This window comes from Centropristis striata, chromosome 18, assembly GCF_030273125.1.
Source record: "Centropristis striata isolate RG_2023a ecotype Rhode Island chromosome 18, C.striata_1.0, whole genome shotgun sequence".
Classification (NCBI taxonomy): Eukaryota; Metazoa; Chordata; class Actinopteri; order Perciformes; family Serranidae; genus Centropristis; species Centropristis striata.
Window position 1 is genome coordinate 24,436,801 of NC_081534.1, and position 24,291 is coordinate 24,461,091.

The 24,291-nt window shown below is 40.7% G+C and overlaps 1 protein-coding gene across 5 annotated transcripts in view; it reads right to left on the reverse strand.

The window, feature by feature from the left end:
- Positions 1-24,291, reverse strand: part of sipa1l1 (signal-induced proliferation-associated 1 like 1) — an 88,903-nt gene that overhangs the window by 24,590 nt on the left and 40,022 nt on the right. For all 5 annotated transcript variants that reach the window (XM_059355780.1, XM_059355779.1, XM_059355777.1 and 2 more), the window contains 9 exons: positions 18,838-18,963; positions 16,942-18,502; positions 16,425-16,647; positions 15,395-15,525; positions 12,226-12,414; positions 11,386-11,560; positions 9,863-9,966; positions 9,051-9,208; positions 2,015-2,594 (listed from right to left, as the gene is read on the reverse strand). In XM_059355780.1, coding sequence (XP_059211763.1) covers positions 2,015-2,594; positions 9,051-9,208; positions 9,863-9,966; positions 11,386-11,560; positions 12,226-12,414; positions 15,395-15,525; positions 16,425-16,647; positions 16,942-18,369 — 2,988 coding nt within the window. In that variant the 5' untranslated portion in view covers positions 18,370-18,502; positions 18,838-18,963. The remainder of the gene's footprint in view (positions 1-2,014; positions 2,595-9,050; positions 9,209-9,862; positions 9,967-11,385; positions 11,561-12,225; positions 12,415-15,394; positions 15,526-16,424; positions 16,648-16,941; positions 18,503-18,837; positions 18,964-24,291) is intronic.

The following is a 24,291-nucleotide window of genomic DNA, read 5'->3' on the forward strand; positions in this document are numbered from 1 at the left end:
CCTTGCATTTCTTTGTCTGTACAGGGCGTTAGCAAATGCTCTGTAGAAGTCGAACTCACAAGGATGCGTGAATAAATCATGCTGCAGACTGGCACCTGATAGGAATTGTTATGATGCTCTCTGATGTTTCTGAATGTGTGCGTGGGAGAGGAAGAGAGTACAAGAAAAAAGGGAACGATAAAGAGCAAACAAGAGGATAAAAAGAGAGCAAAGACAGAGGGGGAGAGGGAGAGAGAGAGAGAGAGAGAGAGAGAGAGAGAGAGAGAAGTTCCAAAAACAGAGTAGCCCAAGGCCACTTCTCTTCCTCTCTCTGGCACCGAGGTAGTCCAAATGATTGAAGATTAACGCCAGATGCATAAAATGCAACATGAAAGTGATACATTTCTGAGTCCTGAGCCAAATAACGATGAGTGTGTTCAAAATATGTTTGTATGCATGTGTGTAAATCAAAGATGGTGGACTCAATCCAGGTTACATAAATACATGAGAAAACCATCACGCACACAAACACAAACACAAACACACACACACACACACACACACACACACACACACACGAGTTACAAGGTAGGGAGAGGCTGGGGAAATGAATGTATTCTAAAGCACTGATGATTGCATAAGAAAACACCTTTTTTTTCTAACCAGTTTCCATGGAAACAGCTAAGGAAGAGCTAGCACCACTTCACTGTATGTGTAGGTGTATGAGCCATTAGGAGTATGTTGTCCAGAGGTGTTTCTGAACCTCCCTCAATAAGCCGAGACCAGTAATGAGACAGCAGCGTTGGCATGTAGACACACAAATGTTGTCATTCTGGCAGACTGACAGCCAACAGTTAATAGTAGGAGTGACTGTGAGTGGGCCAGGTAAATGATCAATGGCAGCCAACAGCATTTCACTGTATTGATTTGGATTCTCAGCGCTGGTTTGCTCACATGAATGAATGTATGTCACCTCAGCCAATCTTTTGTCTTACTCAGAGTCTCTTACCAACCACATGGAGTCTGGTTTAAGTTAGCAGTGGGCGTAGTACCACCCATTTGGCTACAGGGACATTTTGCTGACCCTGACAAACTACATTATGTTAATTCTCTTGGCAAATCAACTCGGCACCAACTGACCTAATTTGATTTTCAATGTGTAGTTGCCATGCCCTCAGCTACCACAGCTGAGGACGGGAAGAACAACAAATGGCAATCATTGATAGAAATGTGAAAACAGAACAAACAAATGACATAATACAAGCGAGAACAGTAAGGCTGGGAATTGGTATTGCCCAATAATTTTTTTGTCTCAGGGATAATAAAGTATATCTTGTTTTATCTGACTTGACACGTTTGAGATTGAAATAACCCAGTACCAAGTAGTATTGAAGCTTTAATAAAACAATACCTGTATTCAATCATTTTTGTACCAAGTAGGGATGTCACAATGCCAGAAACTTAGCAGCTGATACCAATACCCTTGGAAGTTTGTTGTTATCCAATTTTTAAAAACCCATTCTTCATCCGGCAGACTTTTGGTAGTAAAACAAGTACCATATCGTTTCCAGAAGTTAGGCATCAATTTGCTAACAAAGTATCAGTTCTTGTGACATCAGCTAGTACCCAGATCTAAAAAAAAATCTGGCAGCCAATCACAGCAAGCCTTTGGTGTCATGCAATGTGTGACAGCTACAACCAAGCTAATCTAATCCAAAATAATCTGTGGTGTGGTGAAGTCAAGTGTGGTGTATTTGACAGAGTTGGTGGTTCGGCGTATATTGTATTAGTGTAAAATTGATATATGTGGGGAGGAGTGCAGTGACAGTTTATGCAATTGAATGCTTCCATTGATATGAGATTGAATTACATAAAAACACAATTATCAAATTAAGTACCTTATTGCTATTGGAATCTATTTAAGGTTACTGGTATTTTTGAACGATGCCCTGCCAAAGAGGACAGGTTTTAAATATTCATTCACTTATGTGATGTATTGGTGTGTGTGTGTGTGTGTGTGTGTGTGTGTGCTCACCTCTAGACGTTTGACCACCTCTTTGAAATCCTCAGTGTTATTACTGATACTCCTCAGAGACACACTTTCTCCCCGCTCATAGAAAATCCGCAAAGACGCAGGGCTGGTCAGCGTCCAACTAATCACGTCCTTAGTGGCACAGTTAAACACCACGGCCTTGGCCTCCTGGTCCAACAGGATGAGGAACTCATTGGAGATGGCCAGGAGGGCCTCCAGTTCTCCTCCGGTCCCATGATCCTCGACGTGGACCAGCCAGGTCACGCCGCCCAGGCTGCGCAGCTCTGCCCCGACACTCGGCCGGCTCTTCTCTTTCTTCTTATGGGCGAGTGAGATGAACGGGAACTTTCCGGAGGGGTCGATGGGTGTGCTGGTGGTGTGGCGCTCAGCCAGGTCGCGCAGGTACTCCTGGCGCGTTCGGGTGGCCATGGCGCGGAACTTGTGTGACTTGTGGGCGGCGTTTTCTGCGTTGATGACCTTGGCAAGCAGGAAGTCCCGGAACACAGAGGACTTGGGAAAGGTCACGCCTTCTGGGATAGGGGGACCGAAAGAGGGCACGTCTTTGGACCGAGTGACAGACACACTACAGGGAGAGGAACAGAATTGATGGTTAACAAATTAGTTGTTCCATTATTGACCAACAACTTGGTCAATTTGGGGTGGTTTCTTTGTTCAGACATCATAGATCACATGGCTTAGACTCAATGTTTTATTAAACCGTAAATCTACTCCGAATTTCATATAACAGCCAGGCAAGTATTTATGTCATTAAGATTTAAAAGCAGAAAAAGAAATGCTGCCAGAGTTCGTGTTTGATATAAAGCATCATGCGGTTTGCTCACTCAAGTATGGGAACATAAAAGGCACAAATCTCGACTGGTGTATCATCTGTCAGGACGACAACAAAAACATTTAGAGTGGATTGAAAAACAGAGAAGGCGACAGACCATGTTCCAGTCTCCAACTTTATCCTCAAAAATGATATTTTTGGTTCATCTTTATCTGTCAAAATGCTGCTACATAATAAGTATGAAGACATTTGCTTTTGTGTGGAGGCCATGTATATTTTCCTTTACCTAATACTGCAGCAAGTTCTTTATTTTCATGTCCTATATCTCCCTGTTTTCCTTGCTCTCCCCCTCCCTTCTCTAAACCCCCTTTTCCTTTGATTAAGTCTCTGGAATGGCCATCGGAGGCTGTTTGCCCCGTCTGGTATGTCAGGAACTCCGCTGAGCAGCCATGGAGAGGAAGGAGAGTCAAGGAGGAGGAGGAGGAGGAGGAGAATGAGGGGAGAGTACTATTCCAAATCTCCTGCCCAAAGGCCCCGAAAACCCAGAGTGAGGGGAAAGGAAAATGTGTCTGAGAAAGGAGGACTGTGTGGGAGATTCTGAAAGGATCTGGAAATTATTGCTTACTGGAAAAAAACAGTTTTTTTCTCTGTTTTGTGAGACAAACAGACCTACAACCTGATCTGTTGAATATCTCAGGCTCAAGGAGCTGGCAAAAAAAGTGAGCAGTGCCCTGAAATGGTCTTTTATGACCAAAAAAAGCACAAAGTCTCCACATGGGTCACCTGTCCATGTCTCCACCTCATCATGACCAAATGAGCTCGATCGCAGATCCTCTTTCAGGTGATAATTACCTGCTAACGAGAGTAGCACAGGAAGTCGGCGCCCTTATCCCACTCGCCTCCCTGCTGACATGCATCAGCACCTATGTTGTCATCAAGATTAATCGCCTTGTCTAATAAGCAACTAAAGTCAAAATGCCACCCACATATTACTAAACATACCTCAGAGATAGCCCTGTCCTCACCAGAGACGCGTGGTGTTCAATTATACTAACCGTCAAATTGTTGACACTTTATTTCCCACCTTTCCTTGTTGTTGTGACAGATAGAGGTAAGAGAGGGAAAAAAATTCCATCTGAAATTGCCTTGGAGAGTGAAAGCACAGACTTTTATGATATTGTGTTGATAAATTAATGCTGGGAATGCCCTCAGTAGTCACTAGTATATCAAAAATGTTGCTTGCATTTCCCACTTGGCAAGTGTACTGAAAGGTCATGGACATAAACAAGAAGGTGATGTTAGGTTACGTGTTCACACATGTGTAGGTGGAGGATCATACAAACAAACATCCCTGCAGCTATAGTGGAAGGTATTTGTGTCTTTTTTCATACAACAGCTTGTATATTTTCAATCTGATCCATGTTTTCCTTATTACTGCCTTTATGGAGAATTATTAAAACCGTTGAAAAGAAAATTGCATTACACTGTCGGTTCATAGTTCATCAGTCTGTAGTATTACTCTAAAACCCAATTTTTCATCAAATTAGCTCTGGTTTTTGGAAACAGTTCTATTCAGGATTAAGGGAAACTTGGGGCTATCTAGCAAATCAGCCTCGTTTCCACCAGTTTTGAGCAGATCAAATGCAATCATGGATCAACATGGATCATGGATCATCAATGGAAGGGAGTTGCACAATGCACAACAAAAGTAAACAGAAGCAGCAAGACCCCAGATTGCATCTATTACATGCAAATTAACTGTTTGTTTTATCCAGAAACCCAGCATCAAACAACTGTTAATGGGACAATTGTACAGTCTTTTGGTGCCCACCACCAATGACAGACAGACAAAGTTAGCGACTAAGCAGCTAAAGAGCACAATAATTTTCAGGAATTTGTGGAAACAAATCAGAGCTAAAAAGGAAACTGAATATTAGACTTATATTAATCAGGTGGCCAAGAAGTTGACTACAAATGAATGCTAATGTTGCTGTTTTTGCTGGATGTGTACAAAGATCACTATATAGTAACTTAAAAACTGACATGTCAGTGTTGTTTACAGCTTGTTTCCTCTGAGCACAAGTGTCCTAATAAACAGTTAATGCATGTAAAATGGCACTTAATATGGCAATATACTGCACCGAAGTTAGAATAGTACTGATACTTTGAAAACCAGATGTAAGCAGATGTCATTGCAGCATGCAATATGAGTATTTATGTGCTACAAAAGACGTGTTTGGTGCTTTCTAGTTCACTTTAATTACACTGGTCTAGTTGAATTGCACAAGTACAGAAAATGTTGAAAATGTCACCAACAAAATAAGACAAAAATACACCAGAATTGTCCTTTTAACTACCTTTTACTTTGCAGGATACTAGCATAAAAAAATCTTAATTTTTAAAATGACAGCCCATACGAAGTACAAAGTAAGCGACATACTCTTGAGGCAATATTCACCGGCTTTTCTGTAGATGACAAATGAATCACGCAGGGTTTTTCAAAGAGGAGCAGCTGAAGTGGTTATAAGCAGGCTTAACAAATGGTTAAAATAAAATGCGACCTTTTATTCTTATTCTTCTCCATCACTACAAACATCGCTCAATACATTACGCTGGTGCTCTAAAAGCACTTGTACTGATCTCAAACACCTGTGAGTCAGTCAACCATAGACCTGTGACTCACGCAGGACGGAGAGCAGTGATGGAGGGAGAGAAAAGGTAGAGGTATATAAAAGCCAAGAGAACAAGGCAGAGAGAATATTAAAAAAAATGAATGACACAAAAAAAGAGATTGAATGAGAAAAGAGGGTGAGAAAGCCAGAGAGGGAGAGGGAAAGAAAAAATGTAGTGCAACGGGGATTGTTGTGCTGTGTGGCTGCTGTGTGATCCTCGTGGCAGGAGGTTTGGCAGTAGAAATGAAAGTGCACATTCCTGTGGTTTTAGTGATTTGTGGTCTTATAAATATCCTGTGTGTGGGCAGCTCCGCTCTTCCAGTATCCACGACCTGCTGCCCACTGAGGCAGGGCAAGAAAAAGAACATGTCAATACCTATTGGAGTGGGTGGCTAAGAGGTGTACTGTGGGGAAGGTACATATAACGTGTTTTTGTCTACTTGTGACAACTCGTCCGCAAAGTAGGAACCATTTGTGTTACATGGAATTACAGGTTTGCGTAGTGACTTTTCTGGCTATTATGTGCTCAAGAAATGGGAACAGAGGTCAGAAAATTACACCTTCCTTCAGAGAATGGATTCAGGAAAATATATGCTGGATATTCTAACATGGGAGAAAATAGTAATTTAGGCTTAGTATTAGATTTTTTTTTTTTTGCTAGAAATTTTGTGAGGCTAATACCTACGGACCCTGAAACTGATTTTAATGTGAATTAATAGAATTTGTTTTTATTTTATGTCATTGTCAACTCTTGGGGCAAGTTGGAGCATGTAAATAAAAAAAGACAAAAACATATTATGTCAATATATAAACCTTATATATCAGCACCCTAACTTTTTGGGATTGTAATTTGCAGTAGACTGCACAGAGAAGATTCAGGTGTACCTTAAAAACGTCATAAAAATTGTCATAATCTGACTTGAACCAATCTGTGCAAGGAAGTGAATCATTTTTCACACACGTTCAATGGGAGTCACGTTCAGTGTCACCATAACCTTGTACTATCTGATGCTTGTCTGCTGAGTATTAGTCTCTTAATTGTGATGATGTATCTAAGTGAAAAAAAATACTATATTGGCATCTGTGTCATGAAACATATGCAAGCATCCTGCACTGAATTGTTGTATTGCTTTGCTTTTATTTTTCAACATGTGTTTGTTTACAATGACACAATGCCAATTCAGTCATTCAAGGGAAAACACCATCATTTTTGGTAAACATACAGTAGCTGTGATATCTTAAATAAAAACCATTTGGACTGCAGCCATTGAGACATCATTGCATGAGAGGGGTATTATATAATATAAATATAACAGATAATAAGGTAACACTTTGATTGGATGTTCAGCTACAGATTGCATAGAGTACAATTTAACTGTTTCCCTTCATTCCTAAATGTTCTACAGATTATTAGAGTATATGTGCAATCCAATCATGAGCATATTCTCAGAATAGTGAACATGAAGTTTAACTAATCACTCAACCTATGCTACACAGTGTTTATACAAATATAGTATTTTCAAGGTTGTAGCTCCCAAACTGTGGAAACTCACTCCCATTGGACTTAACATCTGTGGACTCTTTGGAGACTTTTATAAAAGCTGCTCAAAATCCACTTGTTTAGACTTGATTTTTATTACTTTTTTAGTGCTTCTTATGTTTTTAACTGGATGCTTGTATTTATAACTGCCATTGTGTCTTTTTAAATTGCCATTAAGTTTTATATTGTGAAGCACTTTGTGACTTCTGCTCTTGAAAGGAGCTATATAAATAAACACTTTTGATTCAACAAACATTTATCACACCATTTAACCCCTGTTAATACTTTCATATGAGTTGTTTATATCTCTTGTTAACTATTTATTGTTATTTTATTTATGCTTCTTTATATTTTTGGTCATAGTGTTCTGCTGTAACACTGAAAATTTCCTTTTTGTGGGACTAATAAAAGGAATATCTTATCTAATCCTACTCATAACTCATAATATGACTTTTCCTTTTTCCATGTAATGCAATAGTGTTTGGCCAAATGTTTGGTCACACAGCATGAGTTTATAATGACAGACTTACTGGCCCGTCTGTGGTATCTAAGAGGTTTAAACCAATAACCATCTGTGTACATATATGCATGTTATAATGGGAACTGTTGGCTCAGGGTGCAAAAACAAAAAATGTTATTTTTTTAAAAAGGGACACGGTGGTTTAAAAAAAGTTTGGGAGCCACTGCTTTAAAGGGCAGATTTGTTCTCAATACAACAACGAAGTGTGCTATGTTTCCCTTCCATGTGTGTGAATTTCCACAAAACTACACAGCAAAGCTTCAAAGCATTGAGGTCAACATTACTTAAGACGTAATGACTCATAGTCCAATTCCCTGTAGTGACTATGAAACAGAAATTAAACCTGATGTTTAAGTCGTTTCACCTCTAAAGTGTGTGAGAGAAATTAGTTTTCACTCCAGCAAACTTCATTTACATTTGTGAATCACAGAAGGCACGTGTAAATAGTATTTGCTCTATATTCGCTCTATTGCTGGGCTCTTTGTTTGTGTGTGTGTGTGTGTTGTTGCTCAGTAACGCAGTTGCCCCATGGGGGACAATTAAGACCTCACACAATGTGCTCAGACAGCAATTAAAACAGCCATTAGTGGGAGAGAGCGGACGAGTCATAGAGAACAAGATAAGAGAGAATGACAGAAAAACTGGATAACAGACAGAAGCAGGAATAAACAAAGAATGAAATGTCCTTCACAGCTGAACAGGCAGAAAGTTCATTATTTCTTAAAAATGAGCCCAGGCTGGCACATTGCATTTCATATTACACATCTCTCTGACAATGTGGTAATAAATCGTGAGCTGTAGAGAGGGCTCTCAACACTCACAGCCTACTCTGTGATGGAGAGGTGGAACTGCGAAGGCAATGAGAGATGGACGACCATTTGAAGCAACAGATAAGAGCGTTATTGTTTCAGCAGTGGCGGAAAGTGATCCATGAAGAAAAGTCATGCATACTTTAGGTAAAAGTTCATATTATTAATCTAAACTTTTTCAAAACACATCTGCTGCACTTGCTTTAATATGAAACAACCACCTATTGAACAAGGATTGTTTCAGATTGATAATAACAATCACCTCATATTTAAAATGCTTCGAATGTATCATCACAATTGAACAAAAACTCATAAAGTAATTGTTTTTATCTGTGCTGATGATTAAAACACCAAACACAAAAGTAACAATCTACAGTCTAATTCCATTTTACTGCCTTAAAGAAAATCAGCAAGAACCACTAAATTCTCATTTCAAAAGCCATCAGCTAAATAATTACTTTGCTAATAGGCTTTCTTTCATTCCGTTTTCAGTGTGTGAAACACACACACAGACACACTCGTGCCCCACTTGTGGACTCAAGTATTGGCATTTTACGATCAGCTATTGTAGGCAGATAGATATACACTGTACTGAAGGTTACTAGGCTGACATGGTACTATTGGGGCTGAGAGCCCCAATAAACACACTACAGGAGGGCTAGAAACCCAAAAGAATAAAATACATACACATACATGAGTACATCTCACCTGTAGGAGCTGTTTTCAGAACACGGGTTGTGGGCACGCACAACCACAAAGACGTGCTGGAAGTGTGAGCGGATGTTTTTGGGGGTGAAGGGGAGCGCCCCGGGTTCCTGGAACACAATCGTGACGATATCATTCCCAATGTGACGCTTCCGCAGTAACTGGAAAAGACAGCGGGAGAAAGTAGCGTTAGATATTGAGCAATACTAAATTAGATATATAGAAAAAACAACAAAACAATTAAAACTTCTGAACCACAGTTAACTTAAAATAAAACACTACACTGCGAAAGTTCTGTATTTTAAGCTTTGTGACTGAATTTGTCACTGGAGCTCCATCATTCATTCATTCATTCCAAAGAATTGCGCTGTCATGTTGTGGTGCAGTGAACAGAGGAGGCTGGTATACATTGCAATGATCCATGCTGCAGTCATGGCGGGTGGCAGCCATCTGTACGATCTGGTGCCGACTGGTGGGAACATCTAGTCCTTGGGACCTTTGATGACAATAGGTGGCTTGCCAATTTCAGAATGCACCAAGAGATGTTTGGCAGGCTTGGTGTGTAGGACCAAAAAGACACTTTTAAATCCAATTTTAATGTGGAGAGCCCAGAATAAGATACATCTATAGAAATCCAATTGGAATTTCAAACCACCTTCCAAATTTGGTTTGGATACGATGTGTAAAAGTAGGGTTTTATGTGTTGGTTTTCTGCTCTCCCAATGTTCTTAAATGAATCTGGATACAATCTGGATATGCCATAAAATGGATTCGAGTCTTCAGAGTTGCAGCTGTGAGCCTTTTAATTAACCTACCTGTTGCTTATTGTTGGGTGTGTAGGGCAGCATTGTAGACACATGGAACATGATCTCATAGTCCTTGTAGGTCGTGTACATGGAGTGGGTGCCCGTTGAATCAGCTGATGGAGATATAATTACTTATTATATGTTAATTCCTCATGCTTTGGAACACAGAAAAAAAACTACATTCTTTTCCTGAGAACATGGTTATAGCCCTGACCAATCTTTGGTCATTCTCTTGAGGTGTGTTTGGTTTCTGGGTCCACACCCAGGAATTGAAACGTGAGAATTTTACCAGTGTAAAATCATCCTGAAACTATAGCTATACAATATTAAAACTATTGTCTGATTAAGAGCTGAATCTTTACCAATTAAAGTTGTATTTTGTAACCCTAAACATGCTTTTTCACAAACAACTGGTGCTATAAGATATGAAGAAGTGTTTAAACATTGACAGTCGACTGAAAATTATACTTTGTATTAATTCTCTAAAACATTTCCATTATAAACTACCATACTTCAAGTATAACCAAATATTATCTTTCTGTTCCCCGCCTTCCCCTGCTGCAAAATGCAGATCGGATGGCCCTGTGTTCCCTGAGCTGCTAAGAGGCTCTGGCCCTAAAGAGAGCCACTGCATGTTAATAACCACCTCCACAGTGTATTGATGTGCTCTACTCAGAGAACAAAACAGTCACAAGGTGTTTAAAAGGCCATACTTAACCTAGCTAGATTACCTCAATTAATTACACTCCTTCTATAGGGAGTGTTTTCCATGGCTGTATTTAATTTACTACAGACTACTGAAGCTTTTATTACATGTCCTGGGAAAAGTGACAGCGTTTTTTTCTTTCAGAGCATGATAGGGAGTGACTTAAATGATATCAGAATAGTATAGAGTTAAATATCAAAGCAGAAACGATGTAGACATCAATCTTCTCTATAGCAAACGCAGAGGTCGTAGAGGAGCAGAGAACACAAGTTGGATCAGTTTCCCTAATAGAACAACCCGACACCAAAGGCCATCTGTCACATGAAATTAAAAGAACGTTTGTTTTTAAGGCAGTGCATAAGAAGAAAACAGAAGAATCACTGAAAGGGAGCCAGGGGGGACTAAAGCAGACGGAGACTGTGGGGCGGGAGGGAGAAGTGTTTTAAACATCTGGGGTCTGATTTATTAACAAAAAAGGGACAAAAAGAGGCTTCATTTTACTGCTAAAAGTGATCATGTGAGACGGCATGTACTGAATAAGTAGTATTGTTGTGTATATTTGGTGTGTTCTTTGCACATAACAAGAGATGGCACACTTAGCAGGTTTACTCACAGTGGATTCAACTATCTGTGTCTGTAAACAACACCAATTATGAAGGAGTCTTTCACTTCAGAGGCCATATGCTCTCCTAGAAGAGAGTGTTCCCGTGTACTCCGACACCCTGAGGCTGACACTCATGTTGGTGCTAAAAAACACTAACGTTAATATAATTTTTCTTAATTTATGACACTATTTAATGCAGGAATATGCTGGACGTGTACGTACTCTTGGCGTCCAGCTGGGCCCGGTACTTGGTGAAGCCCTTGAGTCGAACCCTCTCCCCCAGCAGATGAAGGAACTCCTCCAGCGCCGGTCCAGCCGATTCGTTGTTGTACATCTCCTCCTCGCTGCTCTGGCCCGCCATGCAGTACATCACCCCCACTTTACGCTGGAAACTCAACTATGGAGAATAGCGATATCATTGCAATGAGACACACGTATATAACCGTGTAAAAATCACGTAAGAGTAACCGTGTTGACATTTTAGGGAGAACTCATGTTGGCATTTTAAGAATAACCACCTTGGGTTGTTCGGCGGTGATCGCGGTGCCATTTTCCAGAGAAATCATGTTGACATTTTCAGAGGTTCAGCTTTTGATGATTGCATCAGGGAGCACGAGTATCAAAGAGCTTGTTTTGTGTTTTTCTCCTTTTTAAGGTCGATGTGTGTGTTTATGTGCGTGGGCTGATATGCGAAGGAGTTTCTCTACTTGAATCCCACATAATAGTCTGTGGGGGTGAATGGATAAATTGAAGCGCAAATAAAACATAAAATTAATAATAAATAATTCTGCTACACAATGAGACATCCCCCTTTGGGAAAAATAACGCCTACACATAAAAATGATTCATAAAACACATAAAAATAATTTGCTGTACATAGTACAGGAAAATGTCAGGGATAGTTGTGTCTTTAGTTCAAAGAATTATCATGAATGGATCATATTTTTAAGGATGACGGTATGAAGTCTGAGTAATATGTTCTTTTTACTAAAATGGATACAAGGATATCTCCCAGTATGAGCTCTTAAAGGGATTATTCACAGCAAAAGTGAATTTCCTTACCCCCTGCTCATCCAGCTTCATTAGCTGCTCAGTGACCTTCGGTGTGTTGAGTGCCAGGCGCAGGCAGTGGACGTTGAGCTCAGGCACCAGGTACTCCAGCACCTCTTTGAGGGGCAGGCCTCGAGCGAGACCGTGCTTGGATGTGGAAGGTACTGCATCTTCCAGGATGGAGCCCCTCAGGGTGTTCAGCTGGAGACAGCACAGCCAGAGTGAGAGGGGAAAAAGCAAATGCAAGGATCAGGACAACAACTGCTTTCTTGAGCTCTTTAAATGTACTTTGAAACTGTGGAAACTACTTTTATAGCAAGTTAAATAATATCTCAAATATACTGTAACCACATAGTTTTACTAATTATTCTTGAGCTTGAGTTGGTTATTGCAATTTCAGTGACCTGCATTGTCTTGGTGTGCTGTCTTTTTATGGCAGTTGTATTGTTAATAATCAAAATCATACAGGGAAAACTCATTGTGATATCATAAAGCTTGTGTTGTTCATTTAATTTAATTTCACCTTTATTTATTCAGGGAGGGCCAATTGAGAGCAAGATCTCATCTCCAATGGTGCCCTGATTACAGTACAAATCCAATTCAACACATTACACTACATATTCATAATAATATACTACTCTAATACTCAACAGAAGCACAATAAATTCAATAAACACATGCACATTCAGATGTGCATGTGCAAATTGTTGAGAAACAACTCAGGACTAAACACTAACTTTCTAAAAATGGTTGCCAGGCTGTCAACATGACATCAGCTCTTCACTGCCAAAACTGAAAATATTGTTGCTACTTTTAGTAACTTGTTTTTTCATATTTTTGAGAGGGATACTTTCTAGTTCATACATCAGCTTAATGATGAATTCTTTGTCAGTCGATTCATATTCTCATTATTTTTTTTATGTTGGCTGGTAAGTCAAACTTTTCACCGAACAATCAACTTCATTTTCTTCATCTTTGTCTATAAAACAGATGCCTTTGTGCATGTGAGTAAATGCACAACACACATGCAGTTATCTGGTTCTGGTTCCAACTGGAAACAGCATTAAAAACAATAACCTCAAATACAATTAATTTTAAAAATGTATTTATTTTTTGGGATGCAGGTTTTGGTGTTGGCCCTGGGATTGCATGATTGGTCTAAAGTCATTTTCAATCTTTTTCTCCACTGAATGGTGTCAAATACTTGATGGTTTCTCAAATACTATCACAACTACTGAATACAATTTGTTGCATGCATTTTCAACTACTTAATATTACAGAATATTACACTGCAGTGTTGCAGATACTTGGTCACAACAACAGAAGCAGATTTATTGTAGCTTAGTTGATTTACTGCTTTGATAATTCTTCTATTGGTTCTAAACAAAGGCTCCCTCCCTTTCTGCAGTGTGTTGGTGTGAAAATCCCCCTATCGCTGCAACAAAAGCAGAACTAGCTGTCCAGCCATCAGTAGAACACGGTTTGTAAAACTGCACAAAAAAGCCTGTGTTGAGGCTTAAAGGCCTGTGCAGTAAAAATCGATTTACAGCATTAAAGGGCTCTTTTCTATCTTTTCAAGATAATAATGGCCATCGATGCATCATGGGCACAAGATCGTTCATGAAATCAATAATTTTCTCTATAAAATATTTAAAAAATGGATTCTGTCATAGCATGTTCTCTACTACTGCAGAGAAAGCAACATGTGGAGAACTGTCTGGCTAAGAGGTATTAAAGAATGCATCTAAGTTTTTTGCTGCTGTAGTTTCCACTATAAAGACTCTCTGAGGCTTGAGGCTGAAACACATTCGAGGAGGACATCCATGAATAAATCAAGAGGACTGGAGGAGGACCAGGACCTGAATATCCATTATCAACAAATAAAAACAGCTGGATATCCGTAGTGGTCCCATGGCTCTTAAGAATCACTTATACGTTTTGTGTGTCTTTCGCAAAGTGTTTCGAAGGCCCAAGGTTACTGCCAACACCCTCAAGTTTACACAAACTGAAGAGAAGTACTCTGAAGAGAGGACAGTAGCTGTCTTCGGTGGACACTGGACTTATCTCTTCAACCCCAGAGCTTCCCACTCACTCCCACACAGACACACATATATACATATATATACATATATATATATACATACACATATATATACATATACATATACATATATACATATACATATATATATATACATATACATATATATATACATATACATATACATATATATATACATATACATATATATATATATATATATACATACATACACATATATATACATATATACATACATATATATACACATATATACACATATATATACACATATATACACATATATATACATATATACATACACATATATACATACACATATATATACATATATATATATATATATATATACATACATACATATATATATATATATACCTACCCTGCTCCCTGTTCTGAAAATAGCAATTAGAGAGGAGAGAGGGAGTCAGGAGAAGGTAAGAAAATAGAGGAAAACACAGCACAGTGGGTCGTGCGTCATCCCAAGGGATTGGAAGGGCTATTACTCATGGTGCTCTTTAATACGAGAGCGTTCTTTCCCTCTTCTTCTTTCTCTACTCAAATACCTTTGGCGCTATTTTAGTCTCGTTTAGCTGCGAAATGGCACAGCTCAGTCCTTCACAGAAGAAGGCTGACAAAGATGGTAGGTGGGCGTTCAGCCTTAGAGAATGGGACACGGATCTCTCGCTCTAGTGTGTCTATAGGAGGGGATGGCAGCAAAGCCAGGGGGGATTCACACGAGATATCCGATCAGTGTGAACTGCAGATTGAGCACAGTGAATAGACAGATGGGAGACATTACAATACACAAAGAATTCAATCAATCATGCAATAATTCAAAGTGGTATTAAGGAATGCTGCGGTAGCATCTGAGGTCTTGAGCCATACGTGACAACCTTGAGATGAAGCTTTTCAGTAAGCAAGGCTGATCTTATATTACTCCCACACAAATTGGTACAGAGTGTACTAAATGTTGACACATCTGGGAATTTATGATGAGGATTTATGCCACAACAACAAATACAGTACATCCTGGTGAATGGATAGCTCAATAAGACAGCAACCGACAAGTTAATACAACACACTATATATCAGGAAGAAAATGTAATTGATGTGTACCTCGCTCGTTCTGAAGATGACCCTGTAGTTGTACTGCTGGCCATGCTCCTTGTGCTCATCCAGCTTCTCCCTCCTCAGACTCACTGCCACCGGGCCCAGGTTCTCGTCTACGCCCAGGTAGTTCCAGTGTTCTAGGGGTGAGGAGGATTGGGATTTCATGCAGAGATGGACAGAAAGGGAAGATGTGAAAGAGACCTTGGGAAATTAAACGACAGCTTTGCCACTCATTTTAAAGCTCAACTCTACTGGTCTGATGTAATAAAAACCTGAAAACAAAAATCGCCCTTGCATTGAAAAAACGACTTCACCAATGCTTCCTCCTGCTTGTCAATTTTTCTCTTATTACCTCCGCCAAGGAGGATATGTTTTCGTTTTGGTTTGCTTGTTTGTTTGTCAGCAGCATTGCGGACAACCTTCTGGCCCGATTTGCATGAAACTTTGTAAAGGGTGTAGCATGGGCCAAGGAGAAACCATTCAATTTTGGAGGAGACCCGAATCATGTGGCAGATACACAAATTATTTTTGACTTTCATGAACATTGCTAGATCGAGCAAGGCCTTGGCAGAGGGCCCTTCTTCCGAGTGCCCTTCTAGTTCCTAGTGAAATGCAGGATTTGCATGAGTTCTGAATATTGTGCCAATTGTTGAAAACAGTTGAAGCTTGGCTGTTAACAGAAAATGGCATCTCTGCCAGTAATGGCTATATTTTTTAATGATTTAAATATATAGTATACAGTCAAGAGTCGGGAGTGTCACAATTCTTCAAATCCAAGAATCGATTTAACAAGTCATCGGTTTTATGCCCTGCCAACTGTCATTCTAATTTTCTTATTCTTCTTTAAAAAGGCTACACGGTATAAAGAGTGATATAACTGCAATATTTGTTAAGATTTTTGTAATTATTGAAAGTTTATTGCAATAGATTTTTGGTTCTGAATTTGAATCATGACACCCTTTGTAAACAGAGACAGACTTCCCCACGAAACGACAAGAACAGCTATCAATAGCCCAAACTATCCTCTTTTGCTCACCTCTGAGGTAGAAGTACTTTCGGTAGTAATAGGTGCCGAGGTCAACATGTTCCACAATGTAACGCTTGGACCTGTCGGCGTGTTGGCTGGGCCCGTCCTTTGGGGCCTCCAGCACTGCCACACCAGCGTTGGTAAAATGAGTACTGAGAGTGGCATCCAAAGGTCCTTCCTCTGTGCTGCCCGAAGAACTGCTCGAGCTGCCGCCACTACCTATGCTGCCCTGCTGAGGAATTGAAGACACAAAAAAGCGAGGCGAGTAAGCTGACAACCATAATGTTACACCATTATTACATTTAATCTCCAGGCCATCTTCAAAATTGCAGTAATCGACTTTAAGTCATCTCCAATTTCTGCGTTTTCAAATCGTCCAGAAAGCTTGGGAATTAATATGACAGACTGCAGTCTCAAGATTGAAATTGAAGAGCCCAGAGAGTTATCTTTTCAAAAAGACAAATAACCATCTCTATATAAACATTTTATTATAAATCTAGACATTCTATTCTTGCACAAAACCTACCTGTTTAGCGGGAGAGATGTTCCTCTCTCCCTCTCCCCCAATCTCATTCCTGAAACAAGGACAGCTGAGCACCAGGTCGTTGCTCTTGTCATCACCAGGGTCCAAGGCAGGGTTGGTACCATGTCCTCCTGCCCCCTCCTTGCTTAGCTCCTCTTGGGAGCCACAGGGTGACCCATACACTCCACTCTGATTGGAGGAGAGGGAGGACGTAGCCGAAGCAGAAGCAGCAGCAGCAGCCGAGGCGCCGGTGGTGGTGTTCTTACGTTTGGAGCCAGATTGCCGACTATGAATGACCTCATTGAGGTCAAAGAGTAGAGACTGGACATCAAAATGGGCAAAGCCTTTTTGGCACGCCCAGGGTTTGGGAGGGGGGCCACTCTCATCCCCTTTGCCACCATCTTCAGCATCTGAGCCAGCCCTCGATGTGTCACCATCCACCTTCACACTGCGCAGTTTACGGAATATTGACTCCCCACCTGTCTCTGACTTTGACCTCCTTTTCAAGTGCTTCTCTCGTTCCTTCAGCCGACTGGCAGGACTACCTCTGGCTGGACCTAAAGGTCCATCTGGAAGATCCAGGGCAGCCTGTTTGATTGGGGCCACAGTGAGTAGCTCCGTCAGCTTCTCTGGAGCTGGGCTTCGCTGATCAGGGGCCTCATGAGACTGGTATCCTTTCAGCATGTCAAAGAAGCTCTCTCCTGACACGCCATGTTTATCTATGGATGAAGTGCTGCCATACTCGCGGTGCATGGGTGTCCACCCGGAGAAGGACCAGCCCTCATTGCCGTCCACATCCAGCTCACTGATAGTTATATCACTGTTACTCCGCTGGCGTATGCGCCTCATGCCTTTGCGAGGAGAGCCAAGATAGCCATCAGGCGACAGGAAGCGGTTGTCCTTTCCCTTGATCTGCATCTTGTTCTTTAGTGTGTTGTGGATGTTGCGCAGCATGCTTGAGTCCTGCGGGCTTATCAGGTGGCCCAGCTTGGCTGACAGATTGCTGTGGGCTGTGACGGCTGACCCCCCCCCTCCTCCACTGCCGCCACTACCACTACCACCACTCCCTCCTCCTCCCCCACCACCTCCTCCTCCCCCTCCTCCCAGTCTTTCTCTATCTCCACTTCCTGATCCTGAAGAGCTGGTGGTGTTGGTAGAGCTGGGTGAATCGGTTTCCACGGTGATATGCCAAATACCCCCTCCTCCTCCGTCTTTTCTAGGGGGCCAATCAGCAACACGCGCCCGAACCCCCATCTTAGGAACGCCGGGGTTGGTGCCCGTTGTGGAGGAAGAGGAGATGTGGGCGCTCTCGCTGCGGGGTGGCGGTGCCCCTCCATTGGGTAGTCGCAGACGGCGGGTGTAGAACTCATCAGAAGCCGGCACTGAGCCGCCAACCGAGCGCTCTGTCTGAGAACGCTTCAGACTGGTCATGGTGGAGATGGGACAGGGTGTGGGGAGGGGAGATGGGAGGGAAAGGTAGGGATGGGTTTCTGATGGGTTTAGATTAGGGTCAACATAATGCCCACTGAGTGAAGTGACGAGAGTCTCATGGATACATTTGGCGCTGCACAAAGAGGAAAGAAAAGAAAACATGAGTAGGTCTCAAAATGAAATAATCAATAGTCAGCAAAGGCTTTAAAATCAATTGTTTCCAGTAAAATTAATGGTAGCGATTACAGGAAGTGTGTCGAATTTCAGCAATTCCCTACGGCTTATGAGATGTTTCAAAGGCATCTGGCTTTAAACTTATATGCTCATATCAAATACTGAGGTAAAAAGGTAACCTTTACCTTACATAAAACAGTAAACATTGGCATCAGTATTCTCATCACAAAACACTTAGTTCAAGAGCTTAAGTTTGTAGTCTTTTTAATAAAAAAAAATGTAGACATGCTGTACCTTTACAGAGCTATAAAAAAGTGTGTAGATGGAGAGCTTTAACAACTGAAGTCTCTAAAAAGCCGTCTGTGTTGCAACCATGCTAGAGGAGAACTCAATTCAGTCTGGAGGAGACCAACAAGGCAACTGAAAGAAACAAAAGAGAGAGAGAAAAAAAGGGTAAGTATGAATCAAACATGGACGGAACAGTTAGAACCACAGAGATCTAACCTCAGTTACAGATTATCCCTTATTAAACCTTTAGGTACCCTAAGAGACTCCATTATTAAGTGAGCATGGGAAACCACAATATTTCCCTGAGATTTGGCCTGCATGTTCATAATACAGACAAAAAAGTAGAACCAGCTTAAAAAAAAGAGGCTATATCAGAGCACTAGGGTAGTCTAGAGTCTTTTGATAATTCATACTGCAGGGTCACATAGCAGACCACTTGCAGCCAGTGATTTGACTCACAGCTACATTTTTCTCAAATGGAAAGTTTATCAATTTTACACACAGAGATCAGTTCACGAGTCATGGTGAATATTACACAGCCTGCGGAAATTGAGAATGATCTCTGCTCTGCCAGAATGATGTCATCATCAGGTCTTGTCAGCTTGGGCTTGGAGACTACAAATCTGTAACAGAAAGCTTCCTTTTTTTTCTTTGACAAACAGGGAAGCATTTGGTGTGTATGATACGTGGGCATTTACCAGGCAGCGAGGGTCTGAGATCCAACTGCATTAGAAAACAGAGGAAGCCTGCATTTTTGGTATTTGACTCATACCAGGGAATAGATGCTGAGGTATCCTGCGCTGCATCAATTGTGACCTTTTTTTAAAAGCATGTTTCACAAATTAAGGAAAGCGCAAAGCTAAATGGTTAAAATACTCTCTTGACTTCAGGGTTTAATCCGTGTTGCCTTAACCAAGGGAGTCGTGTCTTTCTTGTTTGATTTTCTACTTTGTGACATCAAAATGAGCCTTATTACACTTGACCTAGCTGTCAAAGACCGTGCACAGCCCACACAGAGTGGATTTTCCCCTGAAGGGTCTTAGATATTAATGTAAAATAGAACCATATTTGCAAAATCAACATCTTGACACTGAAAAAAATGTATGACAGCTATTGTCTTATGCAGCCATTAATGTAAGAGCTGAGAAGACTTTCAGTTTGAGTAAGTGTGTGTCCATAATGGTGCACTACCTCTCTACTAGACAAGACTTTGTATCACCATGGAGATAAGGACTTGTACAGTACATGTTTCTGTGAGTGTTTGTGTGGAGAGAGAGAGAAAAGAGAGAGACAGAGAGAGAGAGAGAGAAGAAAGAGAGAGAGACAGACAGAGAGAGAGACAGAGAGAGAAAAGAGAGAGACAGAGAGAAAAGAGAGAGAGAGAAAAAAGAGAGACAGAGAGAGAGAGAGAGAGAGAGAGAGACACACACAGAGAGAGATAGAGAAAAGAACAGGATCACTGATTCTTCTTTCCCTACAGACCTAACTGTGTTTATCATAACTGATTATAATATAGTTTACTTTTTCAAGTATAATTATCAATTGCTCCCATACTATTGGGTTGTGTCAGATATGCATCTTTAAAGTTGGCTAAGAAAATGTTTTCATGATATGGGTTATGGAACGACATGGAAAAACAATGACCTTGGGGCTGATCACAAGAGTCTTCTTGTACAAAAGGGAGCAAAATTTCATGTTATTCCTCCAAAAGTTAACCAAGGAAGATATTTTTTTCTATTAAGAGCCACAAAAAAGTAAAATAATAAAAGAAGAAGTCACAAAGTACAGTACCGAAGCGGCATTGCCCTCCACTTAAAGTCAATGACGCCTCTGAAATCGCACTGAAAAAGTGTTTCCCAAATAACTACCTGCCCGAGTGGCTTTCTAGTTCTCCGCTGAGGACTGGGTAGCACTCTTTAATGAGACAATGACAAAAACAGAGGAAGAGAAAGCAAGAGTTTCCTGAACAGAGTGAGAGGGGAGAGGACTATACAGTACCTTTGGTTAGGAGACTGGGAATTGAAACGAATGAATGTAGCATAGCGTGCCTCTCTGCAGTCACAGAGGACCAATTACACTGACAGATACTCAGTAACCTTTAGCAGTGTCTAAATGAGGTCGATTCCTGAGGTAAATATGCAGCCTCACTGCTCAATGGAGCAAACTGCTGCCAAGGTTGTCTTCGGGCCCAACCATCTGGAAACTGTTAACAGGGGGGCTTATTTGCATCTTACAGATAATGGTGAACGGGACCATAAGCATGACATTACCAACACATAAAAACGTTGATGTAATATCCCATCAAGCATTTAATGTTACAGATACAAACTTGTTATTCAAAGGAAAGAGCTAACTAGCCAACTCTCAATAGACATAATTTATGCTAACAAAGATGACTCTTATTTATTTGACTAATTAAAGAATTCTGCAGCATTTTCACAACTGCTGATAAGGGATCGCTGTGTGGCCAGTATGGACAGGAGGAAGGATTACAGTGGCCAATAACTCTTCCAATGTAATGTTTAAAAGACAGACTTAGATGTGAGCCTTTCCTTTAATAGACTGTAATACTGCATTTTTTTGTTTTTGCAAAGCCTTGTACAAGCACCAAATAGATTAGATTTTGTTTTGTTTGTTGTCCTTGGTTGTGCTGAATTTATAAGTAGTTTTTTTAGTTCCAGATAGATTTCTCTGAAATAACCGTTCCAATAATACCTTAGTTTTTTAGCATAATTAATCAATTTTGAATTTTGTTTTCTTGTAGACACATTTCTGCTTGTTCAACTGACTTGCCGTGCATTGCCTGTGAATGACTCTAGGCTTTGCTAGCAACTCAGTGGAATTAATTCAAATGTACCCATTGAATACTTTCTCAATTTTCCCTCCAATTACAGCTAAATTACACAGTCCTGTCCAGGAACATTTCTATCAATTTGCATATTAGTTTATTTTCATAAAATCCTAAGAAGCTATGAGACTGGTAAAATAAAATCATAGCAAAAACCCTGAAGAGAAATAAGCGACACTATTTATGGACTGTTTAAATTCACTACTGAGAAAATATGTCCTTTAGATATCAAGAGCTCACACTCAACACAAGCGTGTGTGCGTTAAAACAGTCTGAAGAACGGCTGAACAGAAAATCAAAGGACAGGCTCTTTAAATGCTCTCTCACTTTAAATGTTTCTGGCTGCTACAGTCTCGTGTTGTTGTCAAGCAGCACAGGTGTGCCAGTATGGACACTATGCGGCCATAAATCTGCTCCATTGCACAGTGACTCATTCACACCTGAAGATTAGAGAGCAGGTTGGCTGACTAACCGACTGAGGGATGCAACTGAACAATGAAAAAAAACACAGTGATAGTTAGACTCTGAAAAAGAGAAGGCACAAAAAAGTTGAGCAGAAGATTCTGTGAGTGAGTGAGTGAGTGGAGCTCGGTATAAAGACAAGCCCTAGTTCCTCAATTTATTCTCCCCATTCTCAGAAATACTATAATTTGGAACCAGTTGATAATTTTAGCGGAGTGAATTAGTGTTCGGTGTTCATTAATCAGCCTGTATTGTAGTAGAAGAATACGGTAGATCTTCCCAGGCCTGTGTTTAAAGAAGACCGCCACCTTGCAATCACAGGGCAGCCAGGGGACCAAAGAAAACAACAGAATGTAAGGAAATGAAAGAAGCAAGAAAAAAACAAAACATTTACAACAAAGTGATAGTTGTGCCGTTTCATTTATCACTGTTTCTTTCACAATTATACACCTGTTTCCCCAGCCAGACATCATTACCGCACAGACTGGTGAGTCAAGTCAAGTCACGTCATGTTTTTTTGTAGATTCAGACACACATTACATAGAAACAGTTTGAGACCAAGCCCAAGATCTCTGAAAAAGACAAGGGAGAGGAACGAAAAGTATTTGGACATAAAGAAAATAATGGAAGGAACCTCTCAGGAGGAAACTCGGAAAGAGATCCACCTTCTTGGATGGCTGGGCAATGGACACCGTAGGTGGGAAAATGGCAATTACAAATAAACAGAAAGAGAGAGACACTGACTCAAACTTTGACAGCATGTCCTCTCAAACACCTGCTGCCAAGATGCTGCTGGGCATAGGTGTGACCGTTAAGGCAAGATATATATATGTGTGTGTGTGCACATGCATTTGTTCATGAGTGGGTGTAGAGCCACTGCAGGTAACACAAAGAGCCTTAAGACCAAAAAAACATGGAAAAATTCCAGATAATGACTCAGCCAGTGTGTCTCTTTCTCTGTCTCACACACTCTTACACACAAACAATGGGCCCAGATGATGAGGAATGTTGCATCACATTATTATTTTCTCACCCTAGTCATCTTTCCCAGGCTCTGTGGCATAAGTGTCACAGTTTTCTGTTGGTTTAAACTTTGTGTGCAGATGGGAAAGCATCAAACTATTCGGTCACATCCAAACTTCATTGAATCTCTGTGAGTGAGTGTGTGAGTGTGTCTTTCGCCTATCTCAAGAATCATTCATCAGATCTTCACACTTTGGAGGGTGTACTGTGGGGGACACAAGGAAGTGCTTTTTTTATTTTTATTTGGTGCAATATGGCCATATAGTGGTGCTATAACAATGAAACTTTTTGGCCTGTATCTTCTGTATCATAAGTCTCAGATTTTTTTTTTTGCAGGAATCCATCTCTATCCACGTACATTTGCATCTAGATTGATTTTCCATCATTTGCAATTGTGCCCAAATGTTTTTTGTGCCCCCACTACTCTATACATTTTGAGCAATTGTCACCAAACTTGGTACAAAAGTTTTCAGTTTAACTAAAGCTGGCCCTCAAAATTTGCCCAATGGCTCTGCAAAGGGTTAGTAAAACCAAATATGTCATGTCTCCCGAACGATTTGTGCTATTGCCAGCACATTATGATATGATATCTCAGTGACCATGACAAATGTGGTGCTACTTCGCCAATAGGTGGCATTGTTGCGGAATTATAGACCTACAAAAGACGTATTTCTGTCACATGTATGCAAGTTCGTCCTTAGCATTCCCCAAGATCTGTAATCAAAACGACTTTACACTTGGCCGGCCCGTTGCTGAGGACCCAAGGGAGTGGAACATTGAGTCGAACGGATGAGCGCAAGTCCATGGAACATGTAATTGATCCATCACAAATAGGTATGCAGCAATACTGAAACCAAAAAAACAGTTATCATTCTGAATGGGCACACACACCAATGGCCCCTGCCCCTAACGCCACTGCACTAGTATAAGCTATATACAGAAAGAATTCATGATAGCTACAGATTTTCCAGCTGTTGTTCACAATTACATCAGCAATGACGGCTCTGAACCCATGACATCCCCAAAACAAGCAATTTGAATGAACAGCAGGTGTTTTAAGCCTCTCGTCTGTCAAAAATGTAATAGTAGTGGCCTGGTGTTCTTAAACGTTACACAGCCATTTGAAA